Source organism: Talpa occidentalis, unplaced genomic scaffold (genome assembly GCF_014898055.3).
Source record: "Talpa occidentalis isolate TD23 unplaced genomic scaffold, MPIMG_talOcc4v2.1, whole genome shotgun sequence".
Classification (NCBI taxonomy): Eukaryota; Metazoa; Chordata; class Mammalia; order Eulipotyphla; family Talpidae; genus Talpa; species Talpa occidentalis.
The window spans coordinates 147483260-147511148 of NW_026555331.1; the positions used below are offsets into that span (position 1 = coordinate 147483260).

General features: G+C 45.1%; 1 protein-coding gene and 1 long non-coding RNA gene across 2 annotated transcripts; one reads left to right on the forward strand and one right to left on the reverse strand.

Annotated features, from left to right (window-relative positions):
• Positions 1 to 24266, forward strand: WEE2 (WEE2 oocyte meiosis inhibiting kinase). The gene is made up of 11 exons (XM_037514626.2): positions 1 to 396; positions 6107 to 6303; positions 8133 to 8184; positions 9353 to 9525; positions 10212 to 10333; positions 15827 to 15973; positions 16588 to 16695; positions 16790 to 16875; positions 18357 to 18527; positions 20831 to 20973; positions 22767 to 24266. The coding sequence occupies exons 1-11, from the start codon at positions 82 to 84 to the stop codon at positions 22921 to 22923; spliced, it is 1671 nt and encodes a 556-aa protein (XP_037370523.1). The 5' UTR covers positions 1 to 81; the 3' UTR covers positions 22924 to 24266.
• On the reverse strand, positions 15003 to 27809 carry LOC119247868 (uncharacterized). Its single transcript, XR_008550892.1, has 5 exons — positions 27765 to 27809; positions 27057 to 27195; positions 24417 to 24625; positions 15781 to 15850; positions 15003 to 15464 (listed from the first exon to the last, which is right to left on the reverse strand). It is a non-coding gene; the product is annotated as an uncharacterized LOC119247868 (long non-coding RNA).
• Positions 27810 to 27889: the final 80 nt, after the last annotated feature.

Here is a 27889-nt window from a genome sequence, read left to right on the forward strand (position 1 = left end):
CCCGCCTCCACACCTCCCTCCGCAGCTCTAGGGCCTCCCCTCAGGGCCTCCCTGCCCGAGTCGAGGAGCTCCCTGGCCGACATGGATGACAGCGGCATCAACAAGGATCTGAGGCAGAAATTGAACTTTTCCTGCTGTGAAGACGACAGTGAGAACGAAGGGCAGCAGGAAGCCCAGAGCCCGCAGAGGTCTGCCCTCCAGGACCCAGAAGCAAAGCGGACCCCTCCCTGGACGCCCCGCAGTCACGCCGGGGAACCCCACACATCGCAGGACACCGCGAGTCCCCAGCGAGGTCCTAGGACCCCCGAGCTGGGCTCGCTCAAATGTCCCGAGACGCCTGCCCCGCCGGACAAATGGAACCAGCCGCGGCCCTGCGACAGCCCCTTCACCCCCAAGGTAAGGGCGCCCTGGGGTGGGCCCTGGGGCAGGGGTCTGCGCGCCTCGGCTTCTCGGACAGACTCCCTCGCCGGCTGGAAATCCTGAGTACATACCCTGAGTATATAATTTTGGGTGAAAATGAGGAAGAGTTAAAAATGCCCAAAAGCGTATAGACTCACACGTCTGGCTGGCGGGTCTTCCGAAAGCCCTGGGTGCCAGCCACGCCCCCCAGGCCCGGGTACAGGTGTGGGCAGCAGGCCGGGTCAAGTGCGGGCACTGTGGGACACCAGACTCCCGCGCTCGGCCTGGGTGCAGGAGACGCCAAAGCCCGGCAGGACAAGAGGAGGCGGCTTGCTGGCCACAGGGACGGGCCAGGAGCCTGATCTCAGGGTCGACTTCTTTCCAGGGCTCTAGTTTTATGTGACTATTTACTGATACTTCCTTCCACCCATGTCTGTCTGTGGCTGCGCTTCTCAGAACAAGTCCTCTACCCTCTTTGTCAGGAGGAGGACAGGCTCCTCTATCACGTGAGCAAGGCGGGACTTGTTGACACCTTCTCTGCCTCTTCTCCCTCGCCCGCCCTTGGTCTCTGTATCGTTCTCACTGGGAAAGCCAGGGTGGGGAGGCCTTGCCTCTGACAGACGGGTGCCCTGGAGTGCAGGCTCGGGGTCAGCAGGCAGCCTGGGCACTGTCACTGGGTGTCCTTAGTACCTGCTGAGTTTGGGCACCACCTGGCGCAGGGAATACTGAGCTCTGTCTGAACTGCAGACAAACCAATAGCCCCAGGTGTCCTCTGGGGCTTTTTCAATAGTTCCATAACCAACCGATCCGACATCCGTTTGTTTTGAGAACCCACGGCAGGCCAGGAACATAAGACACAGTCTTTACCCTCAAAGAGCTGACAGTCTGGCATGGAGAGAGAAAGTTGTCTATAGATGCTGTCAGGGGCTTCAAGAGAGTTCAGAGTTGTCTGGGCAGATGCTCCTCAGTGGGGAAGGGTGGAAAGAAACAAAAGGGAAGGAAGCACAGGAAGGGCCGTTGAAGTTGGCGTGGCTTTGGTACATGGGCATTAGAGAATGTGGCTCTGAGCAAAAGGATGCTGGCAAGACAGCACGGCATGTGTATTTCAACATTTAAATCTCTACCAAAGCCCTGGTGTGCCAGCCAGAAAGCAGATAGAATTGAAGGTCTGGCCTGTGGCCTTCTGGCCGGGGGCCTGCTGGCACACCCGCTTAGGGTTCCAACGGTGTCTGCAAAATGAATGAAGATAAAACAAACACACCTGGAACAATAAAGTTCAGATCGTGTATGCTGGAAGAACACAAAGAGAAAAAATTGGGAATTAAGTCCCAGATATTAGGAAACCCTTTCCAAAGAAAGCTGTATTTGACAGCAGTGTTGAAATCGAGGTGGAGTTCGCCTGTGAGGACAGTATTGAGAACTCAAGGTGAGGGGGATAGGCTCCAACAACTTACCAGGGAGGGGGTCTCCCTGGTGGCGCAGGTGGTTGAGCTCCGCTCTGTGAAGCTGTCCGCAGCCTCTGCAGCACGGGTTTGATCCCGGCCGGCTAGTGAGAATCCCACATGGCACAGCAGACCTCTCCTGGCTCGCCTGCTGCTCCCCTCAGCAGTGTATTTCATCAGTCTGCCTGTTCTGTTTCCCACTGTGTCTCTGGTGAATCCTCTCACCCTCCTGTGCATCTGGCCTGTACCCCAGTTCTTCTATAAATAAATAAATCTTAAAAGTTACCAGGGAGGAAGCTGAGTACTTGCCAGCGTGACAGTGGTCTGTGCAAGAGTGTGCAGACAGCAGGAGCATGAGCTAGGCCAAGAGCCTATCCTGAAAGTGTGGAGAGAGCCATAAAACCGTCTTGAGCAGGGGCATTTGTGACAAATCTTGGCCTCCCTAGGGAGGCTGGAGCACAGCCGGAGGCATCTGGTGGCAGGGCAGAATTCAGTGTGCCTGAGAAAGGAGAAAGGCCTGAAGGAAGACCACTGTGGCTGGGGGCACACTGAGAAGCTGGTAACTGACTTGATGGAGGGGCTGAGGGCAAAGATCCAGGAGGACCATGAAGCTTCTTGTTTGAGTAGCTGATACCTTGAGTCGGGATAAGGTGACACCAGAGGATATAAGGATTTGGAGAAAGCTGAGATGTTGTATAAATCATAGGATAAGTGGGTCTGGAGCCCAGGAAAACAAAGTTAGAGATTTACATCTGGGTATCTTCAGCATTTACGATGTTTTCGAAGCCATAGGTGAATAAATTCATGTAGCCTATGTGCCAGAGTAAGAAAAGTGATCCAAGTTAGGAAGCCTGGAAATGCCAGGATTTGAGGGGCAGGCAGAGAACAGAACTGGGGGAGGCTGGGGTTGCAGCTGGGAAGTACACCTGATGAAGGTGTTTAGGTCGGGGTCACAGTCCAGGACATGCATACCTGGTAGTGCTATGCTAGAGGCACAGATGCAGAGGGAAGGAGGGCTGGCAGAGTCCAGTGTGGCCCAAGGCTAGGGGACAGAAATCACGTGAAGTGACCATAAGGACTTCCGAGCACATTATCTAGAGATAGAAGAGCTCCCTGGGAAGTGGAGGGGTCCCCGTGGCTATGCGTGTGGGGTGCCAATTGACGACCACGTGTAGAAGGTTGTAGGAGGGACTTGAGCGCCAGGGGACTAACTGTATCAACAGGGCCTCTCAGTCTTCCCCAGTCCTGAGACACTGCGGTGCCGTCTTCGAGGGAGGTTGCCACCCTCTAGAAGTCCGGAGCTAGACACCAAGTTTCCTCTCTCTTTCACTCATCCTAATGAAGCTGTTATTCTGGAAACTCTCCGGAGCATGTTCATACTTTCAACCTGGCCATCCTTCTAGAAATTTTCACTGCTTCATTTTTTGACAGTCCTTTCATAAATCTTGTCCCAAACTCTGTTCTTTTAAGTTTCGAAAGGATTACTCGTCATTCTGCTGTGTTGGCCATAAAATCCATATTAACATAATTAATAGCCTTCCTTATAAGTTCAGCTCACAAAATAGGCCTTTGCATTTCCAGGCTAGAAATTCTGGTGCTGTCTGTCCCAAGAGGAGTACTTGTCTTTCCTTTCATCTGAAAATATTCTGGTTCTTTTATGTCCCTGAGGTGTGCCCACACTCCCTGTGGAGACAGCAGGTATTCCACACACCTAGGTCGGAATGGCTTCTGCTGTCTCCTCAGGACCCCCCAACCCCATTCATATGTGAGAGATGCATTTACTTTCCATATTTAGCGTGATGAAACTGTTTCTGAAGGAGAAAGATAAACATCATATGAATTCATGCACATGTGATATACAGGAAAAACCCAGATGAATGATATAAAACAAAAGTAAATGTTTGGAATAACTATAAGAAAGTGAAAATCAAAATCAACAAAAAACTATGAACCAGAGACACTTTTAGGGGGGCGGGGGCGGGAGGGGAGGGATTGGGGTCAGAATGGGGGGGCTGCAATTGTATGGGGAATATAACAATAAAATTTATAAAAAAAAAAAAAAAAAAGATTAATATGCAGGTGGTGAAAATAAAAAAGTAACCTTTCACAAACTAAAAAAAAAAAAAAAAAAAAAAAAAAGTAAATGTTTGGACTCTCTGACCAACTAGTCGTGACCAAAAGGGAAGTGGGGAGAGGGACAGCTGTAAAGGATAGAACTGGGCTTTTTTTAAAATTTAATTTAATTTTTTTTTTTAGAGGCATGCTTTATTTATTTGTTTGCTGGTTTGTTTGTTTGTTTTGTTTATACATGCACTGGGTACAGTCAGAAGCGCGGGAGGGTGAGAGAATTCACCAGAGCCAGAGCAGGGAGCAGAACAGGCAGACTGACGAAGTACACTGCTGAGGGGAGCAGCGGGCGGCAGGAGAGGTCTGCGCGCCATCTGGGACCCTCCTCCGGTGGCCGGGGAGCAGCTGGGGATCGAACCGGCGTCGCAGAGGCCGCGGGCAGCTTCGCAACCCAGCGCTCAACCGCTGCGCCACCGGGGAGGCCCCTGGGCTTTTTTTTTTTTTAAAAGGTTATTTATGCATACAAGAGCTAGGTGGAGGCCAGAGGTGTGGAAGGGTGAGAGGATTCACCAGAGTCAGAGTGGGGAGCAGAACAGGCAGACGGACTGAAATACACTGCTGAGGGGAGCAGCAGGCAACACAGGAGAGGTCTGCTGCACCATGTGGGTTGCTCCCTGGCCGCAGATCAAACTGAGGATAACTTCATAGCACTGAGACTTAAACCCTTGTGCCACCAGGGAGGCCCAGAACTGGGCTTTGAGTGGTGAGCTTACTGCAGTGTGTACACACTCATTTTCAGTGACCTATACTTCAAGTGTATCTAATGTTATAATACAATGTTACTTCAAAATATTCTTTAAAAATTAAATAAGACCAAAAGACATTCCTCAGGCTATGGTTTACCATAATTCTAATTCACTTCATGAATCACAGTGACAACTGAGAAAGAATATATATTTCACTCATTTTGAGCAAATACTCAGCAGCCCTTACGATTAACTTCGAGAGAATTGTGGGCTTGTCACCCGTGGCTGGATCTGGCCGTTGGTATTCCCTGAGCTACCAGCCACAGCTGAAACCCTTGTAAAAACACTTGCTCCAGAGCCGACATCTTTTTCTTCATGTGAAAATGTTGGATGACGTGTGTGTGCTCTGCAGCTGCCTTCACTGTGGCTTTCATCATTTGAATAGAAAAAGTTCCATTTTTATTCCTTGCAGCCTCACAGCCTTTAATTAATTACATTTCATATAGTGAACTGCATTAGTCTGGCTTCTGCTTCCAGTGACAGCCTCCTTGCAGGGTTATCTGGCCCCCTCATCCCTGTGGCCCCAGGCTCTGCGGTGCTCCTGAAGGGCACGCACAGGTATTCCGCACACCTAGGTCATAATGGCTTCTGCTCTCTCCTCAGAATTCTTTGTCTTTGACCTCTTACCTCTGCCCTCTGGCTTAGCTCTGGTCGGGGTTTGGTCCATGTTCTCTTCCTGGACCCCAGTGGGGTGGTAAGTCCTGCATATTTTTCTACTCAGAGGCATGTTAGGGATCACCACTGCAAAGCCCCAAATCTTAAGGGCTCAGAGTAGTGTTTTTCATTTTCTTTTACCCCACTTCATGGGCCTTTTCTCAGTGGGTGCTCCATCTGCAGTGGCATTAGAAATGCCTTCCATGTTTAGATTGTCTATGAAATTTTTCTCTCACAAAGTGACTATTTCTGAAACCTTAATGAACTGCTGACAAATACAATCCTTAAGAGCTGGGATTCTCTGCTGCCACTCTCAGCACCCAGCCTGACAGCTGCTGCGTGGTAGGCAACGGAGCAAATATTTGGATGGATAATGGAGGGGAAGTTAAAACAGAAATCCTGAGAACTTCAGGACTGGGACTTCTAGAGTTATTTTTGTTTACCTGAGTTGTATCTTCAGAAGCTCAAGGTGGGACTAGAATTGGCAAGTTTCACAGTTGGCCATCAGAATGGCCCAGGGGAAGGAGGTAGAGCTTAACCAAAGCTCAGATTCCTGTGTCGATTCCACAGAAATCCAGAGGACACTGGGAGTCTGTATTTTTCATAAGAGGCCCAGTTATGATGATGAACCAGATGACTTCCAGGCGCCCTTCTGCAATATCACCCTCTGGTTCACATAGCGAGGAGCTCACTGAGACGAACCTTCATTCACGCTTGACCCCTCTTGTCCTCCCTCAGGGCCTGCCGAGTGAGTCGGTGATTTCTTCCACAGGGAAGCTTCCCCCCAAAGGCTCCAAGCACCTACGACTCACACCTGTCCCCGTCCAGGATGAGATGACCTCCTTGGCGCTGGTCAACATTAATCCCTTCACCCCGGAGTCTTACAGAAAACTCTTCCTTCAATCTGGTGGCAAGAGGAAAACCCGAGGCGATCTGTACGTGTGCTGTTGCCTGCGACTTCTGGGGACAGATCTTACTGGGGTCAAGTGGGAGGAAGAGTGCTAGAGTAAGAGAAGGCACACGAGCGCATCTGAAGTGGGATTGGGCATAAGGCGACATAGTCCCTCCTCTCGAAATGTTGGTGTTGGTTTGATCTGCTCTGTCCAGAGCTGCTGGCATCTCTCTACCCTGGAGTGTGCGTGGAGGCCTCCCCATGGGAGCGCAGGCGGCTCTGAGCCACCCTGACTTCCATTAGGAAGTGGAGTGGGCTATGGAACTGCATCCAGGTTATAGGAAGCTGTAGTTGGGGAAGGTGTGGGTCATATTTCAGTGAGTATGTTGCTTTTCTGAGGCGGCTTGTGTGGCTGTAGTGAGCTACAGAGAAAGGTTCTGGGCTTCCCTGCAGGTGACAGGATAGGTGAAGAGAAAAAGTGGTGCTTTCGGAGGTGCTGAAGAATGGAAATCCACTGCTCTCTTCCCCAAAGGCCTCTGGACAATAAAGCTCACCTCATGAAGGACTGCGTGCACTACTCAGGGCTGTTTCTTTACTGTGACTCTCCTAATTGCTTTTTTGTGGGAGCGAAGTGCCTCTAAAATGGGCCGGTCGCTGCTCTGTGTGTCCTCAGCAAAATAAATGTCCCACCAGCAATCTAGTCCGCAGAGCAGTTAGTGTGTTATGTGGCGTTGTTTCTGCCAAGTCAATGACTGTGTTAGCCAGCTCTGTGGCCAAGCTTCCTCAGTCTCTTGGAGCTTAAGAAGGGACATCAGCATGAGTACTCCAGTCCACTTTTGTGACCCAGAATCCCACTGGTTTTAACTCTTTAGGATTTGGAAATCATTAGAGCTAATAGTTTTATCTCTTACTGAAGTTAGCAGGGAAAGACAACTTACTTGAATTCCTAGCCATGAAAGTGGGGCCCTATTGTAACATCACTTAGTGCTTTTGAAGGATATTTTTTCTTGTAAAGTATTAGAATATAGTGTTAATTTTTTTTATGGTACCAATGGCCTTGAAGGGTGGTGAGGGGAAGTGGAGGATGAGGATACGACATAGTTCAGGCTTCTGGGAGACCCAAAGGCCTGGCGGTGGCTCTCAAAAAGGTGCAGTGTTAAATTTAAGTCACAAAAGTCCAGCATCAATTGACTTTCATGCGTGTAACATCCTCCACCACCCTGTCCTTGTCCAGAAGAGAAATCTATAACTGGCTAATTTAGAAATTGAATTCCTCCTTAAAGACTCAAAGTGCATCTGCTAAAGAGGACGCTTTTCAAGCCTTCAGCTCCCTGAGAGGAACCTGGAATCATGTTAGCCAGAGTAGGAGCATGGAATGTACTGTGAACCTAACACAAAGCGGGCTCTGGGGGAGGTGGTGCTGGGGGGAGGTGGTTGGTGGCCCTGGGGGGTGTGTGGCGATGCTGGGGTGCATGTTGTGGTGCTGCGGGGGAGTGTGGTGGCCTAGCAGTGAGAAGCACCAGATCCTCCTGCCTTCTGAGCTGGCTTCCTGTGCTTCCAGTTCTCAGCATCTGTGGCCTAAAACCTCAGACGTCTCCTTTCTCTCAGCTTGTCCCTACTTGTTCTTGGACTCTCAGCTTAGGCCTCTCTTCTGGGAAAGATTTTTACTCTTGAAATAATGAATTGTGTGCGGTCTGTGATATTGCTTGATAGTTCTCATGTTGTTGTAGGTTCTTACATTGAAATTTTTTGTCTATCCCTGTCCCCAAATAAAATTGAAAAGCTGCTTAATAGCATCTATAGTTCTCAAACCTAGGACAGTACAGGGCCAAGAAACGCCACTCATGCATTGCTATCTTTTTTTTCCCCCAGTGAGGAAGCTGACCCCAGGGAAGGCAGGGCAGAGCAAGGGCTGCCTGCCAAGGTGAGCACAGTCCTTTGGTCCAGCTGCCACCCCATCGCTCCTTCCCCCCTCTGCTCCTCTCCATGGGTACATGGCAGATTTGCAAATGTGCTTTGCAGCTGAATTTATCTGGACTCTCAACAGAGTCTGTATTCTTAGCTAGGTATTACTCTATCAAACGGTGTCTGATATGTATATTACTGAATAATTAGCATGAGTATTTTTAAATTAAAGGCTACTGCTTCTACCTTTTATTATGGGAAAAATTCTGTAGTCCTGGGGTAGAGAAGTGAAGGGAAAGTCAAGAAGTGAAGAGGAAAAAAAAAATCAAGATATTTACGGTCCGAAAGTGGAACACAAAAATGGCATAACGTCGGAGGTTTATATGTAAAAGTTTAGCTCTTAAATGTGTCAGTATCTGTTTTTTACAAAGTTCACCATCTTTGATCAAGCATCCCTTATCTGACAATCTAACCTAAAAAATAATACTGAAATATTTACAGAGTTGTTTTTACAGTCTTAACTGTAATGGAAAAAAGCAAGAGATATGGGGAGGAGTAAGTGTCAATAGAAGAATGGCTAAGTTAACAAATTCATGGAGTTAGCGGGACTTTGAACTGCCATTAAGATGGTGATAATACCACAAAAAGGAACGCATCCCCTTGCCTGATGTTCAGGTGTAAAAGGGGGAGGGTGGCTGGAGAGTGATATGGATGGTGAGCTGGCTCACTTGGTATCTGAGGTCAGGATGGTAAGGTAGTGACCAGCTGTTAAGAGGCTTAAAGCCTCTGCTCAGAACTATGGATTTCTCAGGGGGACTTTTTTTTTTTTTTTTCATATGTCCCACCAGATCCCAGCGACTCCTTCCACTGAGAACAGTAGTTCTGGGTGTTGCATAGATGTGTACCCACTAGGAACATACAGAGACACCTGGTATGACCAGACGGGAAAACAGAACAGTCATAGTATAGAATAGAGAAGTGTCAGTGCAGAGTTACATGGAAGGTTCTACAGACACCGAGAAGTGGGGAGGTTCTTGCTACCATGAATGCTGACACAGACAGAATTCAAGGGATTTGCCTCAAATGTCTTTCTGAAAACCTAGAGAAATTTCAGCATATGAGATGCCTCCATTTTACTGCTCACCACATGTTAGGAAGAATTATTTTAACCTTTTAAAATATTTCAGAGATGTGTCCTACGAGAAACCAACATGGCTTCCCGCTATGAGAAAGAGTTCTTGGAGGTAGAAAAGATCGGGGTCGGGCAATTTGGGACAGTCTACAAGTGCATCAAGAGGCTGGATGGATGTGTCTATGCAATAAAACGCTCTACGGAACCTTTTGCAGGGTTATCAAATGAGTGAGTACCTTGGAAATCTACTGAAAGTATAAATTTGGTCTTGCAAACCTGTTTCTTGTCAACATAATTTTAATAATTACACTGGCATGAAAAAGACTCCTTTTTTCTTATGCCATGTTGAAAAAAAAATCATGGACTTTGATGCCAGAATAACCAAGGTTTTTATCTACTATCACCAACTTGTCTGTGGGCTGGGCATGGATCTTTTTTTTTTTGGCACTTTTTTTTTTTTAAAGATTTATTTATTTATTTATACAAGCACTGGGTATAGTCAGAAGCGCAGGAGGGTGAGAGAATTCATCAGAGCCAGAGCATGGAGCAGAACAGGCAGACTGACGAAATACACTGCTGAGGGGAGCAGTGGGCGGCAGGAGAGGTCTGCGCACCATGTGGGACCCTGGCCCAATGGCTGGGGAATGAACCGGTGCTGCAGAGGCTGTGGGCAGCTTCGCAACCCAGCGCTCAACTGCTGCGCCACCAGGGAGGCCCTGGGCATGGATCTTTTGGAAGACTCTTCCTTGCCAGTGTGTCTTACTGAGTGGTTATGCAGATTACATGACAAAATCGTAAGCAATCAGTGAGTGCTCCAAGAGCACTTGGCCACTGTTAGGAATGCTTCAGGTCTTCTTAAAGCATTCTTATGTCTATTACCTTGAGCCATTGTTCTTTATGCTTTTCTGCCCCAGGAGCCTGGCTCTGCATGAAGTTTACGCCCACGCGGTGCTTGGACATCACCCCCATGTGGTACGCTACTATTCCGCGTGGGCTGAAGATGACCACATGATCATTCAGAATGAATACTGCAATGGTAAGTGTGTAGACTGGTGAGGGATCTCTAGGTCTTTGGAAAAATAGCTTTGGCATATACTACACCTCCTCCTTGTAGTGTATGCGAGGGAAAGAGCCCTAAAACGTCTGAACTAGTCTTGCCCGGCAGCAGAGAGCTGGGGAGATGAGTTGAATGGAAACAGAACTTCAGGTTTATGCCATCACAAATTTCTTTCAAGGTGGTGTGTAGCTGACTCTCCCATCACTATTTACTACGTAGAAAACTTTCACCCTAGTGGTTTGAATGGCGACTCACCCTTTTATGCTATGTAAGCCACTGTCCTCTGATTTTAGGGAGGGGGGATAGATGTATACAGCCAACTTTGATTTTCAAGTGGATTCCTGCGTTTGGGGGTTGCTCATACTTTCTGTTGCCTTTTACCCTTAGAGCTTAGTTGTATTCTCACCAAAGGCAGGTCCAGGGTCCTGGTACTGAAGATCAGTGAGTCCTGATCAGTTCTTCTGGGTCTGTCACAACCATACGTATACACAGAACAGGTGAAACTTTTTTCTCGCTACTTATATCCCAAAGAGTGGTTTCATATGTCTCTAATGGTGCTAAGGGGTGACATAACAGCAGGTAATAATAATACCACATGTGTTACTTTTCATCCCAACGTTCAATAGAAAAGGGCTACCACGTGGAGCAGCAGCCTGCCGTCACCTAGCAACAGTCGGCACTGACCACAGTTGTGCTGGGGGACTCTGAGAGTACAGTCTGCCTTTGAGTAGTGTTAGTAACCACCAGAAGGCCCTGGGCAGATATGTCCAGCCTGACTTCCGAGGATAGTGACCAGTGGTGAAGCATCATCATTGCATACACAATGATGTGTGCAAGGAGGTAGCAGGTAGGGTTGTGAAGGGCTGGAGACAGCCGCCTGGGCATCCTGCCAGATCACGACCCTGTCCTATTTCTTCACAGCTGGTTTCTTTACACCCTCACTGGGAAACTGGTGGATTTTCTCTGATAGGCTCACCCCAAACCCCTTTTTCTAATATCTCTTCTAGAAAAAATGGACCCTTTCCTTATACTTGTAATTGAGAAGTTGAGACTTTAAATAACACTTCTCTTCCTGATTCTCTCTTATTGCCACCCGAGATTCCCTACCTTTACCCTCCCCCTCTCTATAAAAACACTGATTTTATTTCCATGACTTTCAGCTACTAACAAAGCTAATATTAAGTAACTCAATTTAATCAATAATGCAAAGCGAAACTGATGTTAACCTGATTTGGGGACAATGTAAATATTTAAATTTTTCAAAAAGAATAAGATGGAGAGGTCCTATTACAAGTCACCTTCTAATTCTTTTCAACATTTGAATACCTCCCATAGACTGGGCACTGTAAGCTCCAGGGTGAGAAATAGTGTAGCGAGAGATAAGGGAAGTCGCATCTTCAAGGAGCTTTACTCTACTTGTTCTGTTACAGTGAGCACATATACAAGAGGCACTTGGTGCACAGTCAGAAGGCCCAATTCTGGATAAAAGCATTCGGAGAAGATGAACGTGAGCGACAGGCAGCATCGTGTGGTGGAAGGGCTAGGCTTTAACGTCAGGCAGACTTGGGTTCCACCACTGCTGTAGCACCCACAAGCTGCAGGGTCATCAGGGTATCACCTAATCTCACTGTGCAATGACAGAGTATTGTGTGCTTAAGGCAGCAATTTGGAAATTGACACAGTATCCAAGAACTCAAAATCACAGAGTAGCCCGAACAATCTATAAAGGAGCCAAGACGTGAATCAGACCTTGCGGAAGGAGTAGAGGGAAGATACCAGTAGGGGGACAGCATGTTAGGGGAACAGCATGTACACATGGGCAAACAACGCATCCCTTGGGGATGGGTCTGACCCAGCAGATAGTGGGCGGGGGCTCACGAGACTGAGGTAGTAGGACATAGGAGGAGTAAGGTAAGGTAAGCCTATATCAGCCCTCACAGGATTTGGATTAGAGGACGAATTGTGCAGACTCATCATCTGTCCCTCACAGCAGTCCACTGATGTCACTGAGTACTCGCTAGTTACAATGGAACTTTGCTATCAAAATTCACAGACACTGAACCTTTTACATCTGAACTGATGGTGAAAATAAAGCATGCCTGGTGCCTTGTTTTGTTTGTAGTCATGGATAAGCTATGTTGAGATTTTGTCCTGAGGCTCTGAATAAAGGATTAGTCATCCAGACCATTTGTGAGGGCGCAGAGTAGCCAGCGCCTCATTTCTTCACCCCCTTCCTTCCCCCTCTTCCTCTCGTGCCTGCCCCTCTCCCCTTGTTGCCCTTCCCTGCCCTTAGCCCTGTCCCTGTCACCTCCCATAGCCCTCAGGCTGGGCATGGGCAGGTGTGGCTTTATTTTTTTTTTAAGATTTATTTTATGCATACAAGAGCTGGGTGCAGGCCAGAGGTGCAGGGGGCAGGGTGGGGGTGGGGGTGAGAGGATTCACCAGAGACAGAGTGGGGAGCAGAACAGGGAGACTGACTGAAATACACTGTTGAGGGGAGCAGCAAGCAAGGCAGGAGAGGTCTGCTGCGCCATGTGGGTCAGCTCCCTGGCTGGGGATCAAACTTGTGCCAAAGTGACTGCAGATAGCTTCATAATGCTGAGACTTAACCCCCTGCGCCACCAGGGAGGCCTGGCTTTAACTGAACTATGCAGTAGATGGCTAGAGGCTTAGTTCATAAGTGGCATCTAGCAGTCACCTCACTTCCTCACTGCCCCTCCTAAGCCCAAACCATCAAATCCTCCTCCTCCTCCTGCACTTGCAGGCTCCCCGAGAAGTCACCTCTGGGTCAGCCTCAGAAATCTGAAATTGGGCAGTAGTAGGTTCGTTCTGCAACACCAGGATGGGAACCTGTTCAGGACTGGATGAGTATCCCCTCCCTTCAGCCCCAGGGCAGCGTTTTCTTGTGACATCTTCCAGAACAGAATGTGAGTCCCTAGAGTGGTGATTCTCAAGGCTGAGTCAGACAACACCCAGAAGGCAGCTTCTGCTGTGGGGAGGTGTGAATATTGGTTCTATTTTCCATCAAATAAACAAGAACTGGGCCTCCCTGGAGGCGGAAGGGTTAAAGACGCAGCACTATCAAGCTATCTGCCAGCCACTGCAGCACCAGTGTGATCCCCAGCCAGGGAGCTACCCACATGGCACATCAGACCTCTCCTGTCTCACCTGCTGCTCCCCTGAGCAGGGTATTTCAGTCAGTCTGCCTGTTCTGTTCCCCGCTCTCTCTGGTGAATCCTCTCAACCCCAGTTCCTATATGCATAAATAAATAAATCTTAAAAAAAAAAAAAAAAAAACAAGAACCATGTCACCAGCAGGACATGTGTTTGTGTGGTAGATAGCAACATAAAATCATGATTGTGAATACAAAAGTATCAGCAGACTATCCAGTGGAATTGTTGCTCTGCTTTCTATATTTTGTTGCTAGAAGGCATTTTCTGTTTTATTGGCTATTTCGCCTCCCTAGAAAAAACCATAGATGTCTTTTTCTTTAGGTTTATTTTTTTTTCTGCCAAATGGGTTAGGTATCAACATTTTATCTTAGGGAGCAACTCTGTGGCTCATCTCACTAAGATAGTTGAGAAGAGCCCCTGTGGGCTGGCGCCACCTTCTAGGGCACAATGTTGGCATCACAGGTGGTTGCTGGGTTGAGGCATTAAGGGTTTGGGTGACCAAGGGAGAGGAGAGATGAAGTTTACAGGCCGTTCAGGATTTCTGTGTCTACAAACACATACTTTTATATGAACATTACTTAATAAAGAACAGTAATTATAAGAGGCAGACAATTGGCTTTACCTATAGAAAAATAAGGATATTCTAATACCTTTGCATAAAGGGATGCTAACTCCTACTGTTGTTACTTGGCTGACTTTAATCTTACCTAGAGTTTCTAACTAATTAAAAGTTCTCCCAGCACAGACCTAGTTATCCTTATTAATACTTGCAAGCTCTTTAGGGGATTAGCAATACCTGCTTAGAATCCAAAAGGACCTATGAAAGAATGCTAAGGTAGGCCCAGGTATGCTCTTTGCAAACATTTCATGGGGCGCTTGACACAATCTTTATTTCTCTCTGTTGCCACAATCTTTATTTTCTCTATGAAATTCAGTTCAGAAAATGTTTATTACATGCCAGACCTTGAAAAAGGGAAGCCGAGTACAAAGTGGGCCCTGTCCTAAAGGGACACCCAGGCTAGGAGGAAACAGAGTCCAGTGGACAGGGCAGCCTTCCCTCGTCACCCCTCCTAGCCTCCTTTTGCAAGCTTACTTTCCAGGTGACTTTGTTTCTAACCAGCTCCGGCACACTCTTTACTTATTCTTCCTTTCCCATTAATAGCCTCTCCAGTACCTAAATTCTTTTCTAAGAAGATTCCCATAAAAAAAAAGAAATTTTAGCTCTCTGTGTTTCTGAAGGGGCTGGATTCTTCTCCTTTCTCCACTTGAGCTTTAACATGACAACTCAACCTCTAAATTCAATTTTACACATGAAATCCTTATTTTAAAGTATCCTTAAAACACCATTACCACAGACCCCAGTATACTGAGACCACTTGAAGGGTGAAGCCATGGGCTTTACAACTGCCAGGGAGACCCAGGACACTCTGATTTGAATGCTAATAAATGAGATGAAGGATTCAGAAGCATGGCTATTACTAGTGCCTTAGGATTGCGGTATCCAAGATCATGTGGTCAGATGAGACCAGCCTTGGTTTTTATTGATCATGATGATGAATCAAGATCTTACTGTGGTTTAACTAGGACTGAGGTGTATACTAAGGTTTTGCATTTTCCTTGGGTCAGCTATCATCAATGTTCTCATTTCCTCTGTTTTTAAAGATTTATTTTATTTTTATGCATACAAGAGCTGGGGTATAGGCCAGAGGTGCGGGGAGGGGGGGTGGTGGTGGTGAGAGGATTTATCAGAGATGGAGTGGGGAACAGAACAGGCAGACTGATGAAACATACTGCTGAGGGGAGCAGCGGGCGTGACAGGAGAGGTCTGCTGCGCCATGTAGGTTGCTCCCTGGCCACGGATTGAACTCATGCTGCAGTGGCTGTGGCCAGCTTCATAGGCTGTGTCTCAACCCCTTGCGCCACCAGGGAGGCCCTGCTGATATATTTTTGATGGAATTAAACCTAGATTACATTAAAATTACTAATGGCCTATCTTTATGAGCTTGACACTGACATGGGGTTCATTATCAACACCAACAGGTAGCCGCTGGGCTAGGCCTAACTGGTCTCTGGTTAATAATGTGGTCAAACTAAAATGTTAATTGGAGCTCACTCCTGTTGACAGGAAACTGGGCAGCAGCCCAGACATTGGTTTTGCTTTATACTGACATGGAGTTAATCTGCACTTGTTGGACTGAAGTCATTCTTGAGAAGTTACTGAATATTTACTGTTTCATCTGTAAGAGTCCTACCTTTTCTCTCCTCTCATGGGAATACTCTGCTGTTGTTCTTTCCCAGGTGGGAGCTTGCAGGCTGCCATATCTGAAAACACAAAGACAGGCGATCACTTCCAAGAGCTGAAACTCAAGGACATCCTTCTGCAGACCTCCCTTGGGCTCAAGTATATCCACAGCTCTGGCCTGGCGCACCTGGACATCAAGCCTAGTCAGTAGGCTCCTGACTGCCACTCCTACCACATTTAGTTCTCTCCCCATTGTCAGGATCTCTGTGTTTGTGTCTACCAAGTGCCAGAGATAACTGTTTACTGGCAGAACCGCTTTTACTCATTTGCTTTAAAAATTTTAGCTAAAAGACTTGCACCTTTCCATCCCTGGGCCAAGGGGACATAGAGGGAAAAGACTCCTAAATAGTGAGGCCAATACTGTATATACTGGCCACATCCTGATTGAGCTATGGCCAGTGCTGGATTCTTCCTAATTCAGCGCTGGTCCACATGAGTGCAACGGAAGGTTTTGGCTCTCATTAATGTGAACTCCGGAACTGTCCAAGCTATTTTGTGTCTTTTGGCTTGTTTCTTTGTTTTGAGGCCACCAGCCTGTTGAGACAATGAGGAAATGTCTAAAATCAGTTTCCTGTCCACTGATATTATCAAACACTGTTCAGAAGAGGTATGAGACACTCCATGGAAGAAAAGGAACTAGGGTAGTTGTTACATGTACACAGAAGAGGAGGGAAGGAGGGAGGCTGAAATGTCAAATACAGAAAACCTGGGGTGAAAAAACTTCAGAGTCAATGCGTCAACTCTGTGTTTTGTTCAGGTAACATCTTCATTTGTCATAAGATGCCGAGCGACTCTCCTGCAGGCCCAGAAGAGAACGAAAATGAAGCTGACTGGTTTCTCTCTGCCAAGGTGATCTATAAAATAGGTGAGTGTGTCGGACACCTGGCCAGTAGACTCTCACCACATACAATTCATACTGATAACCCTGCTTATTCAATTTTCTCTTTTGTTTTCCTTAGGTGACTTGGGTCACGTGACATCAATAAGCAAACCCAAAGTGGAAGAGGGAGACAGTCGCTTCCTGGCTAATGAGATTCTGCAGGAGGTGCCCATCTGGGAAATGGAGGGTTTTTTTGTTTTTTGTGTTTGTTTTTTGTTTTTACATTGTTGTTCATTTTTGTACAATGTTTCATTTCTCCTCTCAGGTGTTGTCCCCATAACATTACCACCACCAAGACACCCAGGGACCATCACCATGGACTTTTGTGCTCTTTCCTCCTTTTTTTTCCCCCCCATTATCCATTTTTTTAATTAATTTTTTTACATCATTGTTCATTTTTAAACATTATTTGCTTCCCCCATCCCCCCAGGTGTAGTCCCCATAGAGTTTCCTTCCCCAAGGCACCCGTGCACCATCACCTCAGTCCCCTGTGCTCCTCCCTCCCTCCCTCTGATCCCTTTTCCGCCTCCTCCCTGCAGGATGTCTCTGGTTTATAATTGTCCATTTTTGCTTTGTTGTGTTTTGTCCTGTTATTATTTTTTATGGAGATGGAGGGTTTTTATAATCCATGAATCTTTCTTTTTTTTTTTTTTAAATATTTATGCCACAAGAACTGGGGTACAGGCCAGAGATGCAGGGAGTGGGGAGGGGGTGAGAGGATTCACCAGAGACAGTGGGGAACAGAACAGGCAGATTGACCTAAGTACACTGCTGAGGGGAGCAGTGGGCGAGTCAGGAGGGTTTGCTGAGCCATGTGTGCTGCTCCCTTGCTGTCCTGGATGAACTCATGCTGTAGAGGCTGCACATTGCTTCTTAGTGCTGTGCTTAACCCCTTACGCCACCAGGGAGGCCCCAGTAAACCTTTCTGACTCTCAAATGAAGATTCACAGCATCAGAAATGAAAAGTATATTGTCCTTTTCCCTATTCAGAATGGAGATCAAAGATAGGAGAGGAAAAGCTTTTCAAAAAAAAAGCATGAGGAAAGCAAGCTTAATCCATCACTAATCAGTATTACATTGTTCTTTGTGAAAGTCTTTTACTGTTATAGTATTTCTCAGAATTCTTAAGTTCATGGATCCCCTACTAGGAAGTAAGCTTTTATTGGTCCGCCCACCTTTGTCATGCTACCAGTCTTCTGCACCAGCAGCTCTGCCACTGAAGTCACTTTTAGTTTTGGGCCACCTTCTAGGTGGTATTTCATACTGAATTAAATCATCTTAGGTTTCAGAATCTACCTCTGGAATCAGGAAAGGTATAACCTAGGAAAGGTATAACCTCATCCAGCATGATAATCAGAAAAAAAAAAAAAAGATGAGCTTTTATTGGCATGATCAACCTCTGCTGCAGGTATCTCTGAGCCTGGCAGAGCAAAACGGTGTCAAGATTCTGCCATAGACTCTTCACAGCACAGTGGTGTTAGTGCTCCATCAGGTGGATTTGTGTGCCACCCTCTCTGGGAAAAAAACACTAACTGCAGCCACAACCACCTCCATTGTGTCTGTTGAGTGTGCACATGCTCTCAAATGAACCTCTCTCACCCATCCACTCAGTAGACTAACTGGCCTTCCTGTCTTCTGTTTGGCAGGATTACCAGCACCTTCCCAAAGCAGACATATTTGCTTTGGGGTTAACAATTGCAGTGGCTGCTGGCGCAGAGTCGTTACCCCGCAACGGGGCTGCCTGGCATGACATCCGAGGGGGTAACCTTCCCGACATCCCTCAGAAGCTCTCAGAAGAATTTTATAGCCTGCTCAAGGTGAGATCTCTAGGACATGAAAATTACAGATGACAGGTTCTGTGTATTCTCTCCTGTATGATGCTGTTAACTGCTGTGTTTAATTGGTATTTCATGATGAATTAAATCATCTTAAATTTTAGAATCCTCTACCTGAAGATAAATTCCTTAGCAGTACTAAAAAATTGAATTTAGAATTTATTGATGAACATATAAGCTATTTCACTGACTAGTAACAGATACTATCACGTGTACTGTCATTGAGGGGTATCCTGAATTAACTGTGAGTAGAAAAGGAGCATGTTGTAGTAGAAAGCTGAATTAGGGGTTGGGTGACGTGTTTTAGTCTTGGTCCTGCTCTTAACTTGGAAAAGTCACTTTGTAATTTGTTAACTTTTTGATACTGGAGAAAAAAGACTAACATGCCTAATTGTTCACAAACAGCCTAAATGTTCATTAAATCAAGCTTTTTCTTTCTAGGTGACCACAGGTTAAAGCCTAAAAAAACATAGTATCCAACTCTACAGCAGTTTATTTTTGCTCCTCTTCTGTCCAATTTATTCTGTATGAAATCTCAGACCCTTTTACAGGTCATGAGGAATGCTGACTAGGTGTGGATTTTGGTGGATGTGACATTAGGGGTTATTCTAGTTTTTCTTTTTACGGCTTTATTGAGGTATCATTGACAATTGCAAGATATTTAGAGTGTACAGTATAATGATTTGACTCAAGTATCCACTGTGAAATGATACCCCCACTGAGTTAATTAACACATTGTTACCTTTTTTTGTGTGAGAATACTGAAGTTCCTCTCTGAGCAAATTCAGCCATGCAATAGGATGTTATCAACTATAGTCACCATGTTATACATTAGCTCCTCCATCCTTATCCATTTTACAACAGAAACTTTGCACACTTGACAATCTCTCCCTGTTTCTCCCCACCCCCAATCCCTAGCAACCACTTTTCTACTCTGTTTCTATGAACTCAACTTAAAAAAAATATTAAGACTCCTAGTTTAAGTGATACCATGCAGCATTTGTTTTTCTCTCTCTACGTTATTTCACTTAGCATAACACCCTCTGGGTTCATCTGCATTGTTGCAAATGGAAGGATTTCTTTCTTTTTGAAGGCTAAATGATATTTACATTTTTTTATCCAGTCAGTCATCACCAGACACTTAGGTTATTTCTGTAGCTTGGCTGCTGTGGATAATGCTGCTGTGAACATAGGAATGTGGATATGTCTTTGAGATGATGATTCTGTTTCCTTTGGATATGTACCCAAAGTGAGATTGCTGAACCAATTGGTAGTTCTATTTTTGATTTCTTTTTTTTAAAGATTTATTTATGCATACTGGAACTGGGGTGTAGACCAGAGGTGTGGGTGTGTGTGTGAGATGATTCACCAGAAAGAGTGGGGAGCAGAACAGGCAGGTCTACGGAAATACACTGCTGAGGGGAGCAGTGGGCAAGATAGGAGAGGTCTGCGCCATGGGGGTTGCTCCCTGGCCAGCCGGGGGCTGGAACTGGTGCCACAGTGGCTGGTGATAGTCTGACCCTCTAGACTGTTGCCAACAGTGGCAGCACCAGTTTACACTCTGGCCAACAGGGCACAGGGGCTCCCTTTGTCCACTTCCTCATTAGCATTTTTTCTCTCCTGCCTTTTGGGTCATAATATCCTAACAGGTGTGAAGTGATATCTCATTGTGGCTTGGATTTATATCTCTCTGTGATTACTGATGTTGAATATCTCATGTAGCTGTTGAGAATTTTTGTGACTTCTTTCAAAAAAAAAAATATCTATTAAGGTCCTTTGCCAATTTTTTAACTGGGGTGCTTGAGTTTTTACTGTTGAGTTGCATAAGTTCCTCAAATAGTTTGGGTATTAACCCCTTAGTGGATAGGTGGATTATAAATCTTTTCCCCATTCCAAAGGTTTTCTCCTCATATTGCTGATGGTTGATGACCATCAACTTGTGTATAACTCCCAACTGTCACTTTTTCTCTCAGGCTTCAGTTTTGTCCCATTTAAAATTAAGGCATTTGACTAGCTAGTCATCCAACTAGCTATAAAATGTGACACTTAGAGTCAAAGCAGAGGTGTGGCTGACCGATGCTCCTGGACAGGGATGAGAATCCTGTCTTAGGTGGAGCCAAGTTTTCATTTATTTCTTCCTTTTGCAAAAAGGAGCAGCTGAGTTTCCCAGGACACGTGATAGTATCTGTTACTAGTCAGCAGAGCTGAGGTGGAATTGGTTCTGGGTGGGGAGCTGTTCCCACAGTGACGCTTCTAACCTCTTCCTCTTGGCCGTACCTCACCAGAACATGATCCACGCTGACCCAGGGGAGAGACCTTCTGCAGCAGCTCTGGCCAGAAGCCGAATTCTCCGGCCCTCCCTGGGGAAAACGGAAGAGCTGCAGCAGCAGCTTAACCTGGAAAAGTTCAAGACAGCCACACTGGAAAGGTAGATTTTAGTTGCTGGAGTTGAGGAAGAATCTGTGTGTGTTTTTCACAGTGATGTGGCTGGTCTGGTGTGTCTACTCTATGGGTTCAGCCCAACTCAGCACTGTGTGTAGGTCCCTTCCTACACGACTTGCAGCCTGAGGTCCTGCTAGAGGCCCCGGGGCTTGACTGCTTGAGAGTGAAAAAGTTCAGTTACTGTGGAGGAAGCAAAATGAGGAGTTCAAGAAAATACACCTGCAAGAGAAAACCTGGTAGGATTCTGAGTGACAACAGGTATTCAAGTAACTGGTGGATGACTGCCCAGTGCAACATAACCATACATGAGGTGGGAAGAGACCTACTTCAGACATCCATTCAATTTCAGGTCAGATAGATATGCTATCTCTTTTTTATAAGATTTATTTATTTATGCATACAAGAACAGGGGTACAAGCCAGAGGGGTGTGTGTGTGTGTGTGTGTGTGTGTGTGTGTGTGAGTGAGAGAGAGAGAGAGAGAGAGAGAGAGGGAGGGAGGGAGGATTCACCAAGACAGAGTAGGGAACAGAACAGGCAGACTGCCTGAAATACACTGCTGCGGGGAGCAGCGGACAAGACAGGAGAAGTCTGCTGTGCTATGTGGGTAGTTCCCTGGCCAGCCGGGGATCAAACTCAGGCTGCAGAGGCTGCCGATAGCTTCACAGTGCTGTGCTTAACCCCTTGAGCCGCCAGGGAGGCCCTGCTGTATTGGTATTTGTTCAGAGGAAGAAGTATTTTTCACTTATTCACAGTAACTCATATTTATGCATGCATTCATTTGTTAGTCTATGCCTTCATTAAACAAATAGGAATTAATGAGATGGGATGTAGTTGAAGATAGGTCAGGCAGTGGTGTTTGAGCAGCGTGCCGAGGGCATTAAGTGACTATTACTGCTGAAAATATAAAAGTGGTCCTCTGAAACAAGCTTAGAATTATACTTTCCTTTGAATACACAATCCATCATGGACAAATATTAGCTTGAAAAGTCTCCCAAATGATTTCTTGGCAATAAGCTTTAGAGAATCTAAGCTTTCAGTCAGGTAATGCTTCCTAATAAGCAAGTCAATATATTTGTTGCTCTAGTTTTAGATCTGATTTTCCCAGCAAATAAACAAGATACAAATACTTATAGATGTGTTGCCATAGTAATGTAAGTACTTTTTAAGGTGTGTGCATTCTGCGGGGCCAGCTGGGAGGTGTAAGTATCTGTCATCGGCGTTACCAGCAATGAGCACCCATCATAGAGAAGGAGCAGGTATCTTCTTAAAGTTTTCTAGACCAGGGGGTGTTCAGCTTTTCTGTAAAGAGCTTGATAATGAATACTTAATGCTTTGTGGGCCATGTGATCTGTTGCAATTCCTCATATCTGCTGTATTAATGCAAAAAACATTACTACATAGATAACACATGAATGAACAGATAGGGCTGAGTTTCAATAAGACTTTGTTTACAAAAACTGGTGGTGGGTGAGATCTGCTTCATGGGCTGTGCTTTGTGAATCCCTAGAGCTTTCATATGGAGTCTAGAGTTGTTCCCTTATTATTATTTTTTAATTTTAAAGACTATTTCCCAATCCGTAGGTGCTAGAAAATGGCACCTGTCATGTGTTATGGTATGTGTGTGCAGCTATCTTTTAAGACGATCACGGGAGCTGAATTCTCTAGTCAGTAATTAGCTCTATAAATACTGAAAAAGAAAAGTGTGTGTGTTAGTGTGGATCATAAATGTTATATCTAATTTGGGCTTAAGTAACATGTTCTTCCCCTTTCATTGCCAGGGAGCTGAGGGAAGCCCAGCTGGCCCGGTCCCCACGGGATGACCATAGTGATCCTGGGGTCTCTGGGATCCTCACAGGATCAAGAAGCACCAGACGCCTTGTGGGAAGAAAGAGTGCAAAGTCCTCAAGTTTTACTTGTGGCCAGTCCTCCCCATAAGAACCCATTTCATACTAACCCACTCTTAAGCTATTACTTCCAGAAATGGATATTGACCATGTCAACCATCCTCTTATAAAGGGAAAGATTAACCAACTTGAATGCCCAAAGATTAAAAAAATCACTCCTAATTGAGCATCTACAGCCAAGATCCTCAGGCTAGTAAGGTCTCCTATTAGCAGTGGTCTCAAGTGCAATAACCAGTAGCCATTCTTTTCTCTGCTGTCATACTCCAAATGCTGCTCTCACTGCTGGTTCACGTCTCACGTTCATTGGTGCACATGGACATACAAAGGGAAGAAGCGGCCTATGGGCCTAATGGTTGCTGTAGCTGATTACCTCCCCAGGACCCCAGCCACTCTGCACATGGAAGGAACACAATTTTGAATTAAGGGAACAGCTTACAAGAAATTGTTCCTGGATCTCAACAGTGCTTCCCAGCTGATCTGATGGTATTCTTAAAAGAATCCTCAGCCACTTTAAGCATATGCTTTTCCTGCTGTATTTTCAGAATGGGGACCATTTCTTTCTCTGCTACTGCATTTATTAGAAAAATGACTTCACTGTGATGTGAGGTGGGTAGAAATAAGTCTTTATAACTTGAAATTTCTGAGCTGGCTATTAAGTCATGGAACAAAAACACTAGGTAGAGGGTTTGAGGGAAGTGATCTGGTTTTTCCTCAATCTGTTTGCACTGACCCATTTATTAATATTAATGGTTGATTTTGATTTTCTGGGTGTCACCGATTTGTCCTTGATTTTATCAGAATTTGGCTTATTTCCTGTGATTTTATATTTTATCAAAATCCTTTTCTCTGTATATATTTTTAAAGGAATATTTGTAAATAAAGATTTTTATCTTGTCCAAAGCCAAATATGGGCAAGCATCTTCTTTGTAATCTGTGACAAACAAAGAAGGAACTGCTTATGTAGGAAACCACTTTCTGAGTAAAAAGGTGAGAGAATCTGGTAGGTTGATAAGTCTTGGTGTAAGGTCCAGTTTCACGGACACAAAATCGGGTAATGAGCGGGTTCTTCTGTAAAATAATATGGGTCATTGAGACATTTGATAACTTCTAGTTGTGTCATATGAATGCAGGTAGCCTGTTAGTGATTTGTAGCCTTTTTTTCTGTCTTTCCCCCGTAATTTTTAAAATCAAATTAAGACGTTCTTTTAACAAACCTCTATTCTTTGTTCTGTCTTGGAATAGCAGCCATTTCCATGCAATTAAGTGGGGAATAGTACTCAGGATTGCCCATTGCCACTAACTGCCCCCCTATCCCAAAAAACCAAACAACTAATCTTTTATTAAAGGTCTGAAAATGGAATTCATTTCTCTCTTTCCTCCCTGCCCCAGTGAGTACAGGGCTTGCAGTACAGTGCTATGTGTCAGAAACAGGTATATTATCCAGCAATGCACCGTGCTTGGTTACATCTATCATCTAGGATTAGGGCCTATGACCCTTTCTCTATCATGTTCTTCAGAGCTTACCTTAGCCCTTGGCATCAAACTACAGCGTCCTCTCTCTCTTAGCTCCACAGTAGCAGGGAGTCACCAAAAGCAGGTAGTTGTACAGACACTGTTGGATGTGAGCAGGATGGGGCTTCTCTGGGCTTGGGATTTAATCCTTTCCATTTCAGGTGAAAGATGACTCCTTGCCTCATTAACAAGCTTCATCCTCAGTCTGTTCTGCTTCTGCACTGGGATCAAAAGATAACCCAGGAATTGAACATCTAAATTAAACAGGAATTAAACCTCAAACCATCAAATAATGACATCATTGGGCCAGCAACATGAAAGAACTTAAATTTAAATACTTTTGGAGGTAATATGTTGCTTTTCTCTAGCTGTATCTTAAACACAAACCCATGAAGGTGTTGACAGATAATCCTGAGACTTAAGGGGAAAGAAATAACACTGTGCTTCAATAAGTTCCCACACAAGCCCTGACGTGGAGGAGCCACAAAACTAAAGTGGCAGAAAGATGAACATTAGAAAACAAACATCAACATTTCAGATTGTTTCTATATGAACTTTAATTTCAATCTTGAATTACATGAAATTTGTTAGGTGGTGGTCTTTTAATTTAGCAAATAACCCCAGTAACTATGAACTATTGCTAACATTCCTGTGAAGCACTTCAAATAGATGCTTGTAATCAGTTTAGGTAAGAAGTGCTGTAATTGTCTAAGCTATTATGAGGCTTGAGGAAAAAATATTTAAGAGCAAAGTGAAAGTTGACACAAATATCCAAAGTTTTTTTTTTTACAGCTACAGAATTGCCCTAAGCTTCCTCTCTGTGATAAAACACTGCCAACCCTGGTCTCTACCACTTGATGCCTGTGGCTGAGACTTTCTTTTAATTTGGGGGGGGGGGGAGAAGGCAAGGCCACAAAAAATTCTGTGACTTTGTGCATGTATTATATACACTTCTCTTTCTCAGCTAGCTCTGTAAAGGATGGAAGCTCTGATTTACCCCACTACTGCCAGGGGAACAAGAACTGATTAAAGTCACGGCGCTGTCACTACTTCTTAGCACTGGGAAGACCCTTTCTGGGTCCACGGATGAAAGCCGGGAAGTCTAGGATTACGTTAAAGCGTGTGCTTGAGTATGCACTGTGAAGAAGTTTCAGGACTTTCTTATTCAAATTTGTACTGTACATTCTTTTTAAAAAAATATTTATGCATACAAAAACTGGAATACAGGTCAGAGGTGTGGGGTGGGCGGGGCAGTGTGAGAGGATTCGCCAGAGACAGAGTGGGGAACAGAACAGGCAGATTGACTGAAATACACGGCTGAGAGGAGCAGTGGGTAGGACAGGAGAGGTATGCTGTGCCATGTGGCTTAGCTCCCTGGCCAGGGATCAAACTCATGCAGCAATGGTTGTGGATAACGTCATAGTGCTGTGTCTTAACCCCTTGCAGCACTAGGAAAGCCCCTGAACTATAGATTCTTGAAGGGGAACACCTCATACAAAAGCACATTCAGTCACTGCCATTTGCATAATTTATTGTTTTTGCAAGGCCCATGTCCTCTAAGTGCTCACAACCAATGGGGAAGAAGAGGAAGCACCTATATGGGCATTTAAATCCTTATACAAGATAGAGTATAAAGGAAGCGAAATAGAACAGAGAAAGTTAAAATTTTGAAAGTAGGGGGAACAGGATCCCTGCTGCTGAGGAGAGAGCAAAGCAATGCTGAAGCATCTGTTGTGCAGGAAAGAAGTTTGATAACAGAAGAAAATAACTTAGTTCTCCCATGACAAGACTTTTTTTACATTTTAATATTTTTTGTCAAAGAAGAAAAAGGAAAGTATCAGCACTTGCAATTTTCTCCAGTCAACAGTCTCTGGAGAATGTATATTGGGAGGTAATTCCAGTTGCAGAGAGGGTTCAGATTAGCCCAGAATTTCCACTTAGATATTATTTATAAGGTTACCGGTTTCCCAGGACAGTCTGCTTTCAATTTTTATGGTGCTTTCTGGTTTTTATTTAAAAACTTTTCTGCACTCCCCACTCTCAAAGTAATTGTGAACAGAAAGAGGGAGAAACGTGTAGCATAATGTACAAATAGCTTTTAGGGGCAATGGATTGGATACAACAGAATGGATGTAGATGATTAGGGAGATGTTTTAAAGATGATTCCAAAGTTCAAGTTTGGGAATTTAATCCCAAACCTGAAACACCACAAGGTGTTTCTGAGGGAAAACTGGCTTTGGAGACAAGGATGAGTTTCTCATTTGACTTAAATGTTAAGTGGAAGTAGGACTTTTGAACAGGAAATCATTGGTGGGCATTGATAGTATTATAGCATAGCAGGTGGGATGTGGGCTGACCCACATATACATTGCAAAGTCTGAGCTGTGTAAGGCTTGTTTCAGGAAGTGAACATTGTGCAGTAAGATGGAGGCTAGAAGTTAAATTGGTTTATATTTTTTTCCTTTAAGGGCACAAATGGGCCATTACAGTTTTAAGCAGGCTCTTCAGGAAGCCATTTGTCTGTTAAGATGATCTGAATGGTATCTTTTCTAGAAGCTGGATAGTGCCAGGAACAGGATACCGGAGAGGTTTGGGGAGACCCCTCTGGTCTGTATTCTGCCATCTGCTGGACTCCATGCCTCTCTTTCTTACCTGGCCAGGATTAGGGTGAATGAGTCGAAATTGAAGAGGCACCAAAAACCCCACAGTCATTAGTATGCTGAAGTTAATTAAAATTATTCAAGATTATCATTTCTTCAAGAAAAACTGTCAAATAAGGCAATCCTTGCACCTGAAATAAAGTAGGTCTGGTAAATATGGGTCAGTTCACTCTACTAAAGCCAGGAAAGCAAAATTAAAATACTGTTTTTTGTATAAATAAGATATTTAATCTTAAAAAAAGTTGTGTTTTGATTTACTCGCTTTTCAATTTTTCAATATTTCCACAGCTTTAATATCTGGGAAAAATTTTAACACATAAAAACCTGCTGTATAGGTTTCGTTCCCTCGAACCTCAGGAGCAAGCTGGCTGAGACCCTGTATCGACTGACATTTGAATATTTTGTTCAAGAGAGAATTTTTGGCAATTTTGACTTTCAAAGATGTTGCATTAAAACATGACCTCGATGTTTTAATGAGTTTCTATCAAATCCCCTCTCCACACCCTCCTCCCTCCCTCCAATAGAAAAGTTCGCGCTCTCAGCTCTCCCTATTGCTTTTCCGGGCTTTCTCACGACTTTAGCTCTCCTGAGAGGCAGAGCTAGTCTTTGTTTCGCCAACCTCGCCCCCTCCCGAGTTCCGCGGGAAACCTCTTCAATGCAAAATTTCTTTCATCAGTAATTTGAAGCCAACTTAACTCACCACTTGGCGGCGTCGGCCCAGCCACGCCTGCCGGAAGGAAGCTCCCGGAACTCGCGCGTTAGGGAGCGTGTTTCCCGCCGTGCCGGCCGGCAGCATTTTTACAACACACCCGGGAGGACCTTCCG